This window comes from Corvus brachyrhynchos, unplaced genomic scaffold (genome assembly GCF_000691975.1).
Source record: "Corvus brachyrhynchos isolate BGI_N302 unplaced genomic scaffold, ASM69197v1 scaffold114, whole genome shotgun sequence".
Taxonomy (NCBI): domain Eukaryota; kingdom Metazoa; phylum Chordata; class Aves; order Passeriformes; family Corvidae; genus Corvus; species Corvus brachyrhynchos.
Genome location: NW_008238337.1, coordinates 2512779 through 2524201, shown reverse-complemented (window position 1 = coordinate 2524201; position 11423 = coordinate 2512779). Strand labels below are relative to the sequence as shown.

General features: G+C 44.6%; 1 protein-coding gene across 3 annotated transcripts in view; it reads right to left on the bottom strand.

Annotated features, from left to right (window-relative positions):
- Positions 1-1013: 1013 nt before the first annotated feature.
- Positions 1014-11423, bottom strand: part of RILPL1 (Rab interacting lysosomal protein like 1) — a 17895-nt gene continuing 7485 nt past the window's right edge. The window contains exons 4-7 of one of the 3 annotated variants that reach the window (XM_017734768.1): positions 8798-8970; positions 8184-8276; positions 4182-4269; positions 1014-1857 (exon numbers count right to left, since the gene is read on the bottom strand). In XM_017734768.1, coding sequence (XP_017590257.1) covers positions 1852-1857; positions 4182-4269; positions 8184-8276; positions 8798-8970 — 360 coding nt within the window. In that variant the 3' untranslated portion in view covers positions 1014-1851. Of the gene's footprint in view, positions 1858-2246; positions 2362-4181; positions 4270-8183; positions 8277-8797; positions 8971-11423 lie in introns of those variants that run through there. The other 2 variants (XM_017734766.1, XM_017734767.1) reach the window with 2 other exon arrangements.

Sequence of the window (11423 nt, the reverse complement as noted above, 5' to 3'; positions counted from 1 at the left end):
GAACACACAGAAGGTGCGTGTTTGGAATGAAGCAGTTACAGCCAGGAGCAGGGCAGCACACAGCCCACCACTGCAAGGAGCGGTTTCCTGCCAGGGTTTTGCTACAGGTGGGCTAAAGAACCATTTGCTGCTCACACACATTAAAAATCCAGTCTTGGATCACCCTGCAGTAAAAATAACTGGCCTGTACTAAGCCCTTTGGAGTCCTCTGAGAGTTCCTCCTACGCTCAGTACCTGGAGTAGTTGGAGCTTTACTCCAGCCTCAGCTGTATTTCCTCTCCTTGGTGCCACTCTTGAGAAGAGGCTCTACAGAGCAGGTGGAGCAGCTGGGGCTGTGGTGCCAACAGCAGCTCCCAGGCCCTGGCACTGAGCTGCACGTACAGAAGCTGCCCATGGCCCTGCTGGCACTGGATCCTCCCCACAAGCAGTGGTCTCCAGCATGGACCTTCCCAGCACACGGCCAAAGTCACAGAGACACCTCAATGCCATCCTCACACGGAGCCGTGGATACACTCACCCTCTCCCACCTGGCCAGGTGCCTCATGGAGTGTGTGGAGCAGAGGTGGGGACTGCACTGACACTGGGCTGTCCACAGTGCTGATGCTGTGGGGTTTTAGTGTTGGAAGGACAACCTCAGTCAGAGCCGGGGTCTCACCAGCTCAGCTGCAAAGCAGATCCAACCCCAGCCCCCGGGCTCAGCCCTGTAACAGGGGCTACCCAAACATCTGCCAACACCAGAGGGGCAGCCTCACACACACAATTTACCTGCTCTGCCCAAGTAGTGTTTAGTCAAGAGAAAAGGTTGGGATCATGTCTAGGTCAGTGAAAGAGTTCATGTCAGCCAGCTGAGGAAGTGTTTCCCTCTGAAGTTGGGCAGTCTTACCTAGACAGGAAACTGGAGTGTGACTTAATTAAAAACCTGTCTGTGGGAAGGATCTAATCCCTTTACAGCAGCTGCCTGCTACACTGGGGGGAAGTCCCTGGTAAGAAAGGAAAAAATTCAAGAGTTAGGATTCCTCCCTGTAAGCAATTTGTTTTCTATTAATACTGCAGAACACAAGGCACGCTCACCTCATACATTGGCTCTTCATGCTTTAGGCACTATAAGCACAAGGGAAATGTACACTCACTGTCCCTCTCAAGGCTACTCCAATTATCACTGTGTCAGGTGGATTTCCAAGGGGTGACTCTGCAAGATGCCGATGCCAGCGGCACTGACAGGACACAGCAGAGCTGTGGCTGCTACCAAGGGTGTCCAGCTGTCGTATCCCTCTTGAAAAAATTCTTACAGAAATAAAAAGCAAACAACTGATAGTGTTAACAAACAGGGTGAAAGACTCTTTGCCCTGTACTAGATATACACTGCAAACAAACTTCTAACAATGGCACAGGTCCTTTTTTGGTTTAAAGAAGCTTGTGTTACTGTAGTTAATGCATGAACAAGATCATAGACTTGTTATTCAGCACAAAACAAGTCATCTAGAAGCTTCCATGTCCCAGGGTGTCAGCAACTGTTACTACAAAGCTTGGGTTCCCGTTTGCAGCAAACAGTCACCAAGTGAACAGCGAGGGATCCTTTTTGGAGAGTCCGAACAACCCCCGAGGTGTGCAAGGCAAGTAATAGTGACGAGCTGCCGCGTTGCTTTACAGAAGCTTCTTGTTCCGAGACTGTCGAGATCTACTGCAGCAAACCAAACACCTCAGGGGTTTAGTCACAGGTGTTGTAGGGCTTCTTGTCCCTGTTCCATGTAGGAGTCATCTCTGTTTGAATGTGACCATTCTCCAAAAGTTTCCTGGAAGTGGACATTTTTCTGTGACGCCTGCATACGTTTCTTATCACGAGAGAAGAAACTAAACCTTCCGGGAAGGGAGCAGTGAGGGAGGGAGGGAAAAGAAAGAAGACTGTTTACCATCCTGAAAGCACTTCAGACACCCGCCCCAATACACAGCACAACAAAACACTGAGCAAAAAACTCTGTTTGCATCTGCAGAAGATCAAGGCAGAGCGGCCTGATGGGAGTGCATGTCAGAATGCTGTTAGGGATGGAGTCATTGCAATCTCAAGCAGTTTGGCTACAGAAGCTTCAGATAAGCTCTAAATGCTGTTGACTCTACAAGGTGCAGGTATCATTTAGATGTGGGTTCTTCCCCCTTCCCCAGCCCTCAGGTAACGAAGCCACACAGTCCAGGTTAGTTTCTTGGCATAAGTAAAGTGGTATCTTTGGCATTAAATCTGTATATTTTACCACAAAGCAGAAATAGAATTTTTCTTAAGGTGGTCAGCAGGGAAGTTCATAAGATAAGAAAATAAGTCTCCACATTTTTTCCCAGTGTAGAGATTTTGATACACAGACTTGATTCCTGCAAAAATGAATGAATAAATGCACCCACGTGCATGAGAGTTTGCAGGATGAAGGCTCTAAACAAATGCACACGTGTGCACGTCATTTCCTGTCACACAGCCTGGGTGCTCTAAGATAATGACGTACATGAACCAACAGCCATTTAATACAGCTAAAAAGTACAGGTGGAAAAATCCTTAGTATCGTTTTATTTGTATGGGATGGAGTTGTTGGATTAGGCAAATTCAGTGTTCGTTCAGTGTTAGTGCAGTGTTCAGGCCTGCTGAGAAATGCAAAAGTTGTGGTTCCAGCTACCAAAGGACTGAGTTGGCTGCGGATCCCTTTCGTCTCAGTGATGGGTGGATTCCAGGAAAAGATTGTTTTGCCTGCACTGTAGCAAATACCAGTTGTGATCCAGGACAGGAACTGCTAAATGCTTCCACAGTGAGGGACTGTGCCAATATAAACTCAGCTTTGGTGGGTGGTGGAATATTGGTCAGGGCACTGACCCTGAGTCCATGCTCACCTTCCCCAGTGTTCTCCCTCCTCCCACACTCCCTTCATCCCCCTCAGCACCACGATCCCAACCCTCCCAGCTGCCTTGTACAGACCAGGGAGTTCGACCTCCCATGTCTCTCATCACAGAGGAAGCTGGATGGTAATTACTGAGAATATTAAGAATAATTACTTGTTGACTAGAAAGTGAAATAAACCACTACACAAGTTAAATGCACATAAATAACAGTGCCAGCAGGACCTGAACTTTTGCATTTCCTGGCTTCAAATGTGCAGCCTTAATAGTGAAATAAGTCTTTTGCACCTAATTAGCTTTATACTTTTCTACCACCTTCATCACAGGAGCTCATGAATTCACACACATATACTGTGTATTTTCAGGGCCAGAGCAAGCTCCAGCTGATAAAAGAAGCGTTTAGAGACCAAGGGTTTCTGCAGAGCACATTTGGTCCTGCCTGCTCAGGGTTACTGTCTGGAAGCCCACACAAAGGACTGCTGTGTTTATACAGTCAGTTTCAAATGTCATAGCTCAGTAATTTTTCACTTTATCGTGAAATTAAGCAAGAGAAAAAATAAGTTCATAAATCTCTAAAGGGTTTGGCTTTTAAAATTCCTTCTGAAACAATGAAAATTGTTATTATGCCTAGAAAATTCTCATGGAGGATGTTTGAAAAAAGCCTGTCTGTGTGGAGAGGAAGGGATTTTAAAGCTGTGTCGCTGCTGTAGATATAAAGATCACTAAAGCAGCAGTTCTAATGCAAAGAGGTTTGCATTAACAATTACCAGTATGTCTTCCAGGGAGAGCCAAGAATTGGATGACAGAATTGATTATGAAGAGTTTATACTCTATTCCAAAATACATAATTAGAGACAAAATATACAGGGCATAGATAGAAAGACATGAAAGCAACAGCCTGTAATTAACAGTGGAAATTAATGTGGAAATCAGCCACTCCATTCTGTAACTCTAACTAATGATTGTAACAAATCGTTAGAAATGAGTTTCTCAAAAAGCACTGGTGAGAACTGTGAATAGCCACAGCAGAATTAACAGATGCTGGTTAAAACTGCTTATTGCACCAATTTTCCAAGGAATACTGATTGGTTTAGCATGGCAACATTGAGGCAAAAGGTGATAAAATGTCAGTTTGAGGATGAGCATGGAGGAGTGGGATGAGTACTGACACTGACTGGTCATTCTGATTGGCACTTTGATCCTCTGGGATCCCACAGGCAGCCAGGAGAATGCAACCAGCAGTGCTTGTTAACATGGGGTCATGCAAGAGGAAACCACAGTACCAAACATTTAAAAAAAATTCCTACAAGGGACACAAGTCTTCGTATTGGCTGCAATGTGGGATCGTCTGGAATCAATCCAGCTGCTACCATGGGCATTATGGCTGTAAAGATCCTGGTCAGGAAAGCACAGACACAGAAGAGATAAGACTGGAGCAAGGGAAAGAAAAAGCATTCCATTAAAAAGAAAAGAGGCAAACAGAATACACGGAGTTACTTTGAATTACAACACAGGACACATTACAGGGAGAGGGGGATCTGCATCACCCAAGACAGCTCTCCTCAGTGAAAAACACTTGTTTAGAAAAAACAGTTATTGTAGCAGTTTCAATTGCTTTTGGATTTCTAAAAGATACCACTTTCCTGTTGTGAGGCAGCCTGCAACCTGGGTTGGATTTCATCAAGGTATGCACCACCTCTAGCAATGCAGAGCAGAGTGCACGTTTTTGATCCAAGAGACAAACAGGCACAGACACGATGAAATGAAGGATGAAGGTGTATGTTAAGAAATACAAAACAGGACTCTGCTGTGACTACTGGATATTGGCACAGAAAACAGGGTTAGAGAGGACCAGCGTTACAGTTAAAGATCCTAGAAGGGTTACAGCTGATCTTTTCAAGTTAAAAATCAGAATTGCAGGTGAACTCTTGAAATAACCTCTTGAGAAATTCCATGGTTAAAGGGCCTGTGTGTCTGTTCCAAAAGAACCTGTGTTACTTCTCATGCAGAAAGATGCCAACTGCAGGCAGCTGAATGCTTTTGGGAAACCTTGCAGCTGCTCTGGCAGGAGCACTTTGGAGCTGGCTCGCAGCAAGACGGGTTCTTTGTGAGGGTTCAGCACTTTCACTGAGCATTAGACAGTCCATGCAGCATAGAGGCTGAGAGAGCTGAGTGCTCTGTGCCCAGCCAGCCCCACACACACCTGCCAACACACCTCCATCCGTACCTGGAACACCCTCTGTTTTTCTAAGGATTCTCCTCAGAGGTTCTCCCTCGTGCCAAATATTTTTTTGAACTGTGGACTAATGTCAATTAAAGATTAAGTTGAAATCACGAGAGACATTTCACTTGTGACCAAATGCAGCTCTCCCCAACTCACCAACTGCTGTTTTGAGATTAAAATTGAAAACAAATGGGCAAACACTGTTGGATCATTAGCAGCAGCCAGGATTTCTATTTTTATGCAACGTGGCACGTCCTGAGCTGCAGAACTGACAGACACACCAGCTTTTGTAGACTGCAAGAATAGGAAGAAAACTCCTGGCTGTTTGAGGCGTGACATCAGTGACAAACAAGCACGTAGTCTTAAGGAGAAAACAAAAGGGTGTTTTCTGCTCCAAACAGAGGGAGCATTTTTAATCCTTGGATTTATCCTCCTCAGTAAAGCCTCCTGGTTACATTATTTCATTAAAACTCTGTCATGTGATGTGGAAGAGACAAATGTACAAGTCAGTCAGTCTGAGATCAGAACTCAGAGTTTGCCCCAAACGTGCCAACCCAGAAAAAAATGCTGATTTCTGTAACTTCTGTTTTCCTTTCTTTGTGGAGTTGCAGCACTGAATCACCTGAGCACATCTTGGATGGCACAGGCTACACATCCAGATGGCTCATTCCCTCAGACTCTGTGTGGTGAAGGGAAAAATGGCACATTGCACAGGCAAGCATAAAACTTCCCTTGAGAGGGCTCCTATGTTTGTACTTCAGCTTTTTGTTTAATCAGGAGGAAAACTCTGAAAGAGAGGGAAAAGCAGCTCCCCTTTCCTCTGTAAAGGCACTCTGCATGCAGAGAGCAGCACTGCAAGTTTTCATCACATCATTGGAGCAGCCAGGATTTCTATTTTTATGCAACGTGGCACGTCCTGAGCTGCAGAACTGACAGACACACCAGCTTTTGTAGACTGCAAGAATAGGAAGAAAACTCCTGGCTGTTTGAGGCGTGACATCAGTGACAAACAAGCACGTAGTCTTAAGGAGAAAACAAAAGGGTGTTTTCTGCTCCAAACAGAGGGAGCATTTTTAATCCTTGGATTTATCCTCCTCAGTAAAGCCTCCTGGTTACATTATTTCATTAAAACTCTGTCATGTGATGTGGAAGAGACAAATGTACAAGTCAGTCAGTCTGAGATCAGAACTCAGAGTTTGCCCCAAACGTGCCAACCCAGAAAAAAATGCTGATTTCTGTAACTTCTGTTTTCCTTTCTTTGTGGAGTTGCAGCACTGAATCACCTGAGCACATCTTGGATGGCACAGGCTACACATCCAGATGGCTCATTCCCTCAGACTCTGTGTGGTGAAGGGAAAAATGGCACATTGCACAGGCAAGCATAAAACTTCCCTTGAGAGGGCTCCTATGTTTGTACTTCAGCTTTTTGTTTAATCAGGAGGAAAACTCTGAAAGAGAGGGAAAAGCAGCTCCCCTTTCCTCTGTAAAGGCACTCTGCATGCAGAGAGCAGCACTGCAAGTTTTCATCACATCATTGGATACAGAGAGTTTATGTGCCAGAGTGTTCCCCAGGCAGCCAGAGGTACCCTGGAGAGGGAGAAGGGAGCTCTGGAGACACCTCCCAGCAGGCAGGGACTGCAGCTGGGACAGGAGGTGTTGGGACAGGACAGAAGCTACACTTGGGTTCTTTGGTTTTCCCAGCAGTGACATTTCCTGACATTCTAAAGCCCATCTACGAGTACAGTGTTGACAACACACAGAGAGGGGAGGAGGGAAGAAAAATAAAATCCCCACCAGAGAAATCCTATCCAGACAGGCTGCAAGAATGAGACAAACCTGAAAACTATTACCATCCTTCAGATTAGTCAGGTAGACAGTTTTATATTCCCTTATTTAATATGATGGCTAAAAGGAGAGAGCAGACTGAAACCTGGGGACAGAGCATGGCAGCTAAAAGAACTAACTTCAGCTTAGGCAGAGTCAAAGCTAATTCCTCACCAACATGTGCTCTGCCTTACGACCTCTATCTAGATTTTTACGCTGCCTTTGCTTCATCAAAGGCAGCATTTCAAATCAAACATGGAAGCTGCACAACACAAACTGTGTGAGCTGAAACCAGCCATTCCCTACAACAGAATAAGCTTTAAAAAGCTCTAAAAGAAATGTAAAAGAAAAGAGAAGCTTTACAGTGAAGATCTTGTGCAACAAAGTATTATCATCCTCATCATCACAGCTGCAGAATGGAAACTGAAATCCAAACTCAGTATTTTCTACTCATGTGAGAGGAAGGTTCCTCTCAGCACAGGCAGAAAGCTACAGTCTACTGCAAATAATCACCAGTGCCCTCCTGACTTCATGGTGGTTTGGGTCAGTCCAGATCTTCCTATGGAATTTACTCTCACAGGGCTGCTGCTATTATTAAACAAGGACTGAAGGTTATGGACATGGCGACAGGGTGGAAGAGTTTTTTATATGGACACAACTGTTCCAAAATCACTGATGGAATTTAAAAAGTTCAGCTTCCGGTATCACAAAAATCCAAAGAGTTGCTATAAGGTTGGAAGACTTAATTTGGAATAAATAAATGTCCAGGAGGGAGTTTCAACAGAGAAAAGGACTGGCCAACCTTGTGATTTTATAATTAAGTGATACACTAGCAACAGCACATCTGTGGCAGTAAGCTTTGGTTCCAACAGCAGCATTAATATTTCAGAAGAAGGTGGAGTTCTTTTAGCCAAGCAAGTGACCATCCTCTCAGCAGCAAATTTGCTCAGCAAACAGAAGGATTTTGTGCTGCCCACGTAGTGCAAGTCAGGGTCTAAAGGCTTCAGTCAACAGGGAAATGGGCACAGTGAGGTCATGGGAAAATGATAATCCAAGATTGAAAGTTGTCCCAGATCTAGGCAAAAGTTTTGGCCAAAACCAACTGTTGTTTTCTATCTGCCAAGTGCTCATTCAGTGTCTCTCTCATATACAGTAGGAATGTGGTTATCTGAATTTTTAAAGTCTTTAAAATTGTCCTATGCATAAGAAACATTTGTATTTGCAGACTATATCCAGTATGCTTAGTAAATATGCTACTTACAGTCGTTTGATTCCAGATTCAGGCTGAGTTGAGGGTTTTGGCTGAATTATGGGTGTAGGCTGTGGGGATCTAGTTTCTTCTTCCATTTCCTCACTTGAAAGAAAGAAAAGATAATTAATGTTCTCCTCCCAAGCCATGGAAGCACTTTGAGATCTACAATTCAATCTGAGGTAGCACTGTTGATGAAGGAATGCAAAAAGATCTGTTCAAAACCCATTAAAATCCACTGAAGATTTTTCTGTCAACCAAGGAACAGCACCTAGAACTGGGTCTCCATTCAGTATTTTTTTCCCATTGTGACAAAGAGAGGGAGAAGAGCAATGGATTGAATAAAAAGTCTAGAATTTTCATTTTAGACCCACTCCTATCCTCATTTTTGAAGTTCAAAAGCATTAAATGTTTGTAATCTTTCTAGGATTCAGGGAAGACCTGGGAGTTAGGGAAGGACAAGTTTGAGGTACCAGGTTCAAGCTGAGGCCAATTCTCACAGTGTCTACACAAGCCTTTGCAGAAACATGAGCTTGGACAGAATTTCAGAGCACATTTATTGTTTCTAGACCTGCCCTGTGGCTCCCCTGAGTATATCATGCAACAGGAGAGGAGATGTAACCCACCTTTTGTAATATAAAAGCTCCTCTTGAAGCAAAAACACTCTAGATTTCAGTTCATTCCTCTCGTGAAGGACATCCCGGAGCTCCTGCAGGGTGAATCTTGGGCGATTGGGATCTTTTAAGTCCATTGCCATCTTTTCTGACTCAGAGAGACAATCATCATTGTTTGGTTCTGCCTGGGGAGTGAAACGTGGGCTTTAAATTCACCGTGCAAGAGCACGTCGGAGGAGTTTGAAGTATTTATCAGAACAGTTCCCAGCCTCTTCCTTTCAGCACTATTAAATCCTTTTTTAAGAGAACCACAGCAATTGTAAGAAGAAAAAGAATGCAGAAGAACTTGTTTTTCATGTTAAAGACTGTCAGCAGGAGCAGCTCAGGGATCTGATCACTTTGTCCCTTCCTGTGCACAGGCTGACCGATGACACACACAGGACAGGTGAGGCTGGCAGGCCTGGACACAGGGTCCAGCTTGAGCCACCATATAGGGGATAAGGTTTTTCTTTGTGGAGAAATTCCTGTGGAATCCAGACTGCCAGAAAGTCCACTGAAAATGTCCAATTTTTGATAAGTCCATTCAAGGAGTTCATACTTTTAACAAATGGTGTAAACCAAACATCATTTTTTATCCGAACACTGAAAAAATGGAGTGGCAAAGGTCATGCAGTTCCTTCCAGCTCCTCCCACAGAGAGGTGTCTCCTTAGAATGTAAACATATGAAGTGGAGATTTAAGTTTCTATCCCCCCTTATGCTTTCATTAAAAACCAGGAGGGGTGTTAGCACCAGCTCTGGCTACAAAGTGGAAGAACACTGCAGCTGAGGTGTTTGTACACGTGCACCCTTGCCTCTTTTCCTCTAAGAGTTCACTGGAAGCTTGGAGGAATTTTTTCTCCCACCACCCAGTTTCTGTGGCTCCCAACAAGCCAGAATTTGCTCTCTAGGTATGAGTTTTGATTCCCAGGCCTATGGGGCTGCTTCCTGTCACTCTAGCACTTGCTTACAATTCTGTGGCACACACTGCTTGTGGAAATGTGGTCTGTGTAAGCACAGCACACAGGAGACCATTGCTCAGGTCCTCTGCTGTTGTTCCACTCAGTGGCTGCACAGAGCTGAGGACCAGGTAATGAAAAATCACAAGGTTCTGGGAAGGGTGCTTGGAATCAAGATTCTGAAAAGCAGCTCCAAGCTTTAAGAGGTCTGCAGGATTTATAACAATACAAATAAATGCAGGACACACTGTTCCAGGAAAACACATTTGAAATGTAGCAAAGCCCATTTGAAATGTGATGCTTTTTCTAAGGACTGATAGAGGCCACCACATGAGTCAACCACTCACCCTCCTGGGAGGATGCAGAGATCAGAGTCTCAGAGCTCCTGTGTGGCAGTGATGCCTCGCTGGGATACGAGCTGGAAGTTTGAGGAGTTAAGCAGTGAAATTCCTACACAGTCCATTTTTTGTAATCCTGATCCTACCCTCTTTTAAGCTCCTGTGTTTGTGAGAAGGTTTTGCAATACACTGATACATGGTTTCAGGCTGAATGTGGCTAAGGCTGGTGCAAGGTGAATTTCAGTGCCTGTCCTGCAGGGATGAGGCAGTGGAGCGATGCTCACTTGGACACTGTTTGATCACCCCTTCCATCCAAAAACATTCCTGTGCATGGAATAAAGATTGAGGCAACCTACCAAGAAGTTCAAAGGAAATTACTCAAACACTTTTCCTCCTCTTCACCCCCTAGATAGGGGTCTGAGCTGATGTCTCTTCTTTTGGTTGTATATTTGCCCCACATCTCTGCCCAAATAAACTATTTTTGCTAGATTTGGCTCAAATCAGCAAAGACTGAGCAGCCTGTACCCAATACAAATGTCCTTGACAGAGGCCAACAAGTAATGTCCATTCTGGAGCATGCAGCTATTCCAGCTTTCTGCTTGCCACTGCAATTCCTGTGTAAGCACCATCCTGGCAGAGGGAGCAGGAACGGCTCTAATTAGAAGAGGCACCATTGCCATGGAACTGATGAGTTAGAGAGAGGTGAAGAATGCATCCTTTCTCTGCAGACACTGAGGACACTTTCACTCCTGCTGGCTCCAGGCCTGGGCTCCCCAGCCCTGTTTACAAAGCTGGGTGTCCTGGCTGAATTAACAGCAATGAAATAATCCTTTTCATTATTAGTACAGAGCTTGCCCAACTCAGCAGTGACGTGTTAACACATCACTGGCTGTCACATTCCTGGGGGACCAAGGTACTCCATCAGCACTTGTCTCTGCTTTTTGATGTGTATTCCTGCCTGTTGCCAGTGAAATGGATGTTTCACTGGATGTTTCACTGGATGTTTCACTCTCTGCTGCAGTCTGTCAGGCATTTACACCATGGAGCTCTTACCAATGCATCAAGTTGAATGGCTCTGTGTGATAGAGCTCCTCTAAGTTCTTAAATATCATGACACCCCTTATTGTATTTCCTACTCTGCTAAGAGCATCATTAGGAGAGGGAAATGCAGTACATTTGCTTTAGGAAGAAAAATCTAATGTCGTAGGCACAAAGGAAAATACTAGGAACCATAAAGAGGACTATGGGATCAACAGATCAGTGCATCTTTTTCTCAGGAAGCTCCCCTCAAGTTTGCATTCCTG